This window comes from Quercus lobata, chromosome 8 (genome assembly GCF_001633185.2).
Source record: "Quercus lobata isolate SW786 chromosome 8, ValleyOak3.0 Primary Assembly, whole genome shotgun sequence".
NCBI lineage: Eukaryota > Viridiplantae > Streptophyta > Magnoliopsida > Fagales > Fagaceae > Quercus > Quercus lobata.
The window spans coordinates 37,731,541-37,738,885 of record NC_044911.1 but is presented as its reverse complement, the minus strand read 5'-3'; the positions used below and the strand labels follow the sequence as shown (position 1 = coordinate 37,738,885).

General features: G+C 34.1%; 1 protein-coding gene across 1 annotated transcript; it reads left to right on the top strand.

Moving 5' to 3' along the window:
- Positions 1-206: 206 nt before the first annotated feature.
- LOC115957405 (indole-3-acetic acid-amido synthetase GH3.10) lies at positions 207-4,116 on the top strand. Its single transcript, XM_031075638.1, has 4 exons — positions 207-854; positions 1,283-1,384; positions 1,571-2,391; positions 3,541-4,116. The coding sequence occupies exons 1-4, from the start codon at positions 505-507 to the stop codon at positions 4,074-4,076; spliced, it is 1,809 nt and encodes a 602-aa protein (XP_030931498.1). The 5' UTR covers positions 207-504; the 3' UTR covers positions 4,077-4,116.
- The last annotated feature ends 3,229 nt before the right edge of the window (positions 4,117-7,345 follow it).

Sequence of the window (7,345 nt, the reverse complement as noted above, 5' to 3'; positions counted from 1 at the left end):
ATGAAGTCCAATATTAACGTAAAAAAATAAAACACAATTTCACTGTTCCGAAGACATGAAAGATGACATGAAACACGTATCATTTTCAAATGGTGGCTCATAAATTGGAGGGAAAAAATAACAAGGTGTGTCGAGCTGTCAAGGCTCGTGGGTTTTGGTCCCCTGGCCACATTAGTCCACATATCATTTCAAAGAAGAATCTCCATCTCTCTCTCTCTCTAAAAATATGATAACACTACTTCTTGTGGTCTCTAAACAATCGTACCATTAGACAATGGAGCTAGACTGAAAAATATTAGGAGAGGTCTTTTGAGCTATACTATAAGGAACAAAGCTCTATCTACACATAACCATAGCCCAAGATAAGGATCTTTCAATTTGTGGGCTCCTTGCCCTTGGTTCTTCACAAAAAGTACCCCCTCCCCTCTCCAACCCATCTATAATAACTATTTATTTTTTTTTATTTTTTTACATTTCTGATTTGCTGCATCACCAAAATCCATAATGGAACCAGCTGTGCCAGTGAGTTATTATAGCAAAAACAATGGCAACCACGAGTATGATGACATTATCGACTGGTTCGAGAACTTGTGTGAGAACGCCGGACATGTTCAGACTCAGACACTTCGCCGGATTCTTCAGCTGAACTATGGGGTGGAATATCTCAAAAAATGGTTTGGGGAGAGAGAAAACTTAAACATCCAAAACATGGATGCATGTGCATTGGAATCACTCTTCACTTCCACGGTGCCCCTTGCCTCCCATGCAGATTTAGATCCTTATATTCAGAGAATTGCAGATGGGGACGAAGCTCCTTTACTCACTCAACAACCCATAACAACTCTCTCCTTAAGGTAAATATTAAATACCTTCTTTTATTTATTTAATTTTTTTTCTTTTGGTTTGATCTTCATTTTAGCTTTTACTATATTTTCTTTTGGAATTATAATCTTTGAAAAGGAATCAGAATATAGAATTTAAGTTAAGGGCTGTAATTTGCTCCTTTTGTTGGCTCCCATCTCTTATCTTATTTTATGGGGTGCCTAAAAGTTGTTCTGAAATTTTATAATGTTTTTATGACATTGATTTGAAAGAAAAACACTAGCTTTTGTTTTTTTGGTTTTTTTTTTTGGTCAAATTTTTTATTTTATTATTATTATTTTTTTAACTTTGTAAAGAAGTCTCTGCTATATTCCCTCCAACCTTGTTGAGAAGTATTTGTACAAGGTTCCACACCTTTCACATGTGCAATTTACTGTAATCCATGGTCACGGTTTTGTAGTTCTGGAACAACAGATGGGAGACAGAAGTACGTACCCTTTACAGGGCATAGCGCCCAGACAACGCTTCAGATTTTTAGGTTGGCAGCTGCTTATAGATCAAGGTTCATCTCACTTTTTGTAAATATCTTTTTTCTTGTATCATTAATAACTATCACTATAAATTTCGTTTTTAACATGTATAGTTTGCTAATTGCTAGTGCTACATGCCTTTATTCCTTTATTGTTTTAAGAGTATATTTTGTATATCTTTCTTTAGGTACATATATTTTTATGTTGAATAATTGTAGGGTTTATCCAATAAGAGAAGGAGGGAGAATTCTTGAGCTCATTTACAGTAGTAAGCGGTTCAAAACAAAGGGAGGGTTAACAACAGGAACAGCCACAACCCACTACTTTGCAAGCCAAGAGTTTAAGATCAAACAGGAAAAAACTAAGTCTTTCACTTGCAGCCCAGAAGAAGTAATTTCCAGTGGAGATTACAAACAATCTAACTACTGTCATCTCCTTCTAGGTCTCCTCTTTTCTAACCAAGTAGAGTTTATAACTTCCACTTTTGCCTATAGCATAGTGCAGGCATTTAGCACATTTGAAGAGCAGTGGCAAGAGTTATGCAATGATATCAGAGAAGGAACTCTTAGTCCAAGAATCAATATACCGGAAGTGCGAAAAGCCGTCTTGGAAATCATCTCCCCCAACCCAAGTTTAGCATCCAAAATCGAAGGGTGTTGCCAGGAATTACAAAATTTGGATTGGTGTGGTCTAATTTCTAGGCTTTGGCCAAATGCTAAGTACGTGTATTCTATAATGACCGGTTCAATGCAACATTACTTGAAAAAACTAAGGCATTATGCAGGAGAGTTGCCACTAGTGAGCGCTGACTATGGTTCTACTGAGAGCTGGATTGGGGTGAATGTGGATCCCTATCTACCCCCAGAGAAGGTGACCTTCGCAGTAGTACCCACTTTCTCTTACTATGAGTTCATTCCACTCTATAGGCAGAAGGAAGATTGCCATTCGGCCATTGATGACTTCATAGAAGATAAACCTGTCCCACTCTCCCATGTCAAGCTTGGACAACAGTACGAGATTGTTCTTACCACTTTTACTGGTAAGTCATTTTAGAATCTTTGGCCTCAATTTGAGTGTTCTACTTTCTTTAAAATGATAATAATAAAATAAATGGTAAATCCCAATAACATACCTGAGGTGTAGATTAATACCAACTAGGTTCAGGACTTTTTAAAATTGACAAATTTAGTTTCTAAAGCCAGCTTAGTTTCAAGCACTGTTAAACTAGTTAGTTATTTTTTATTAACTGTTTTAGGAATTAAATTAGTTTTAGGGATCAAATTAGTTAGTTTTAAAAAGTTTGAGACTTGATTGACATTAACTCAAACCTCAAAATATGTTAATAGAATTTATCTTAAAATAGATAATAATAAAGAAACCCAACATAAATGATATTGTGAGCGTAAAGTAGACCACTCATCGTGGGACAGAAAAATTTCTATTCATTCATTTTTTATTCCAACTATACCTTCTCATTACTTTATCTCCTTTTTATAAAAAATAAAACATAGGATATAGATTTTTTTTTTTTTTTTTTTTTGAAGAAAAAAAAGGATATAGAGAGATACCTATTTCTGTATAGAACTCAAGCAAGTCTCAAATTTTAACTATGCTTGTTCTATATCTTTTTGATATGTACAGTTACCTAACTGCTCGATCCTAAGCGAATTCTTTAGTCATTTGATCATGGAACGTTCATATCATCATAGTCTCTATCGTTGAATTTTCCTGACATTATAATCTATACTTGGGACAATGGATTAGATATGTTTGTACTCCTTTGCTTTGTTTTTTTACTACAAGCTTAAGCTTCGATTTGACATGGATGAGTACTGTTGACTATACGCAGGCAAAAAGATCTTGGCCAAATCTAATTCTCCTTTTTATATTAATGATTCACCAGTACAACTCAAGACATTTGGAGAACAAGGATACGTGGATAAATTTAAAACCATATAATCATTGGTCTAAGTAATTGTTTTTTGCTCATTGTGTGGTCACAAAACACACTTTGGTTTCCTTCTTTTCTTTTAACTTTTTTTTTTTATTTTTAATTTTACTCTTTAGAGTAATTCTACAGTTTCTGAAGATCAGAATCCCATTTTGTTCTTTCGAGAATCAATATCATGTTGTGCAGTTTTCACACAGGCATTGGTATTATTGGTACTGACTATTAAATTGTATGCAGGGTTGTACAGGTACAGGTTAGGGGATGTGGTGGAAGTGGCAGGTTTTCACAAAGGAACCCCTAAATTGAACTTTGTATGCAGGAGAAAGCTAATTTTGACGGTAAACATTGACAAAAATACTGAGAAGGACCTTCAATTAGTAGTGGAAAGAGGGTCTCAGCTGCTGAGTCAGGCTAGAGTGGAGCTGGTTGATTTCACTAGTCATGCTGATATAGCTAACCAACCAGGTCACTATATAATTTACTGGGAGATTAAAGGAGAAGTGGAAGAGCAAGTTCTTAGCGAGTGTTGCCGGGAAATGGATGCATCATTTGTTGATCATGGGTATGTTGTTTCTAGGAAAACTAATTCAATTGGGCCACTAGAGCTTTGTATTGTGGAAACAGGGACATTCAAGAAGATTTTAGATTACTTCATAGGCAATGGGGCAGCAATGAGCCAATTTAAGACCCCTAGGTGCACTAGCAACCAGGTCATCCTGAAAATTCTTAATGTTTGTACCATTAAAAGGGTTTACAGCACAGCTTATGGTTGAAATAGGCAGAGAAAGAAATTCATCTTTGCTGGGTTGCTTCCAAAAGAAAAGTGCCAAAGCCAAGAGTTTTTTTTAATTTTTTTTTTATTACAATTTTCAAATGTAATAAAAATTAAAAAAAAAAAAAATCATTTTGGTAGTTTATATCAGGTAAAAATTGATTTAGTTGGGTGCATATGCATGAAGAAACTACCTAGGGTTGTAACAACAAAATACAACTTCCCGAAGGCAAGAGGAAATTAGGACATCAATATTTTACTTTCAATGAAGTTTTGAGGGCCAAATAGACAGGGAAGTTCACCAATCCAATTTGCTAAGGAAGACCAAACAAATAAGGAAAATTCATCAACTAAAATAAAAACCGTTTCTGTGTGCTCAGCTCAATAAAATTCAAAAGGAATGTAATAGTTAAAAACATAAAAACAACTTCAGCATTGTAGGGACTTTTTTTTTTACCGCTAAAATGTATATTGCACCATTATGTTTGACTGAAATTTATTTCAATCCTTATACGTGCAAGTTAGATTTGAACTTATTTATGTGAGTGAAATAAGTTATCTAACTATACATTTACATGAGAAAGCTCGAGAAGATGCAAGCTTTGACATGACTCAAACAAGAAATAAAGAAAGCCATGGTAGGACATGAAAAAGACGTACATTTAAACAAGAAGAAGAAACTAATTAAGAAAGCAACACAGGATGCACATGGAAAACCCTAAAGAATGGATAAAAAACCACGATTTGAGCAAGAATAAAATATTCTTGCTTGGCTCAGCTTGTATTATGTATGGGAAAGAGATCAATTTACAATGAAGTTGTCTTTCTTTCCTACCAACTCTCTACTTTCATCTCAAAATATCTAGTTGGGTTCTTGGGTTCTTGCTCTAGAAGTTCAGCTGCATGTTCCTTTTATACTCGAAGGAACATGGCTCAGTACAAGGATAGGTGTCAAGTCATCATATTCTCTTTCTTGAGATCTTTTTTACAGTTGTGATGTTATCTGCTGACTAAGGGATAAGAGCTATGCCAACGTGGCACTGGGACCCATAGGTAGGTAGCTTTGCCATTGCTTGGGAGACAAGTCTTGGCAGACATTGAAAGGGACATCAAGAGTACTTTGATTGGTACACGTGTTCCTAAGGTGACTCATGGTGCACTCAACCAATAAGGGGTGTCCTTATAGCCTCTGACCTTAAAAGGTCACTATCTCCTTTTTTGTGAGTGCTTAAGTACTATGTCAGGTGTAAATCCTACTTCTTTCCCAAGGCAGTCACACCTTCAGTATTGACCAAGACAAAATCTCTTAGCTATTACCCACTCTCCCTTTCCTCATAACTACTCCACGTGTAGAGTCCAAATTCAACCACTTACGCATTCTCTCATGCCTTAGTGATGTTATGTACAGTCCTCTAACTTTACTTTTGTTTAATTAAGTTCTTTAAGTTTCAAATTTATTTAATTCAGGCCTTGCATCCAGTTCCATTAAAAATTTGTCATTAAATATGTAATTAACTAATGAAAAAACATTTAAAATAATATATACAATAATTTTATAGATTTTTTCATTGGAGAAAATATTATTTAATGGAAATATTTTTACAAAATTAGATGGAAGATCTGAATTGAATAAATTTGAAACTTAGATGACTTGATTGAATGAAAGTAAAGTTAAAGGATTGAAATGAATTTCAGTTAAATTTAAGGTGTGCAATTTGCATTTATTTTTTATAAAGAAAATTTGTCTCCCTTTTCCCTTTTTTTTTTTTATTGAACCATTTATCTCCCAAATTTGTGTATACAAGGTACAAATTAACAAGACATTGTAACAAAAAAAAAAAAAGAATACTATAAAATAGAAAAATAAGAGAGACTCCATGAATGTGGGATGTCCTGGTCCAACCATTCTAATTTTTTTTAGAGGAAAACATGCTAAAATTGGCGTTCCCTTTATTTTCTTTGTCTCTATTTTTGCATTTTTACATGAAGAACTTGAAACATTCATAAATTTTTCAAAATGATGAGATTTAAATTATAGATATTTCAATCATATTGCAAAACAACAATAATGATATGGTATCGTGACATTGGTTACGTACAATGGCAATGGTGTGGCAATAGTGAGGGCAATAGTGGTAGTAGTGGTAGAACCGATGTCAACAAGTTGTAGTTGTTGGAGTTAGCTCATATTTGTTTGTAGGTCAGCTACCCTAGGGGGATGGGTGTAGCTTAGTGGAGCCCATAAACACAATTGTAACCTGTTCTCATATAATAAAATAAAGGGTATTTTGGAAATTTATGCATAGTAGGGTTATGATATATATAAATACTATTGTAACCCTAATTTCTCGAATTATTAGCCGCTCACTCCCATAGACATAGGCAAACTTCTGAACTACATAAAATCTATGTGGATTTCCCTATTCTTTAATCTTGCTTATAACCAATTTTTCACAATAGTGGTGGTAGTAGTTGTGCGAAACTGATGACTGGTGAGTGATGAAGGTGGTTGTTTCGGTGATGATGGTACCAATGGTGGGTGACATTGGCAACTACAAGGAGGGTGGTGGCTGTGTAATGATGATCATATGGATAGTAGTAATGGTAGGTTCTATTACAAAATTATCGAATTATTTTTCTCATTAATCCAAACAAAATAAATCAATATTTAATAGGTGAATTTCCAAATTATAACTTTGAGTAGTCAATAATTTTGAGGTTAGTGAAATTGTCCAAGTCTTGGAGAATTTGGATTCGAATCCTTAGCTCCTACTCGTTTGAACAAAAAAACAAAAAAAAAAAACAAAAAACAAAAAACAAAACAAAACAAAACAAAAAAATGAGTAAAATTATGCTTCGAAATTATTTTCCCCCCTCCAAACAGCATTTAAAAAATTTAATTACATTCTGACAAAGGCGAGAAGTTGGTATATAGTTCATCAAAACTTCATAAATTAAAGGACAAAACGTGATGAGGATTGCCTTCAACATGGTATCATAAATTCATTATGGTTATATGCACTACAGAAGGCATGTAAGGCTACTCAGTCAGGCGCAATGAGTGAAAAAGTAGTTGTTTTATTCCAGGGTGATGTGTTTGATTTTTTTTTTTTTTTGAGGAAACGGTGATGTGTTTGATGATAATCAAGGCAATACTACAAAGTAATGACGATTGACGAGAACAATTTTTTAACTTATATATAGAACGAAGAATGTGTAGGTAATTATGTATTCCTCTAGAGTAGATATATATCCTATATATATTTGACC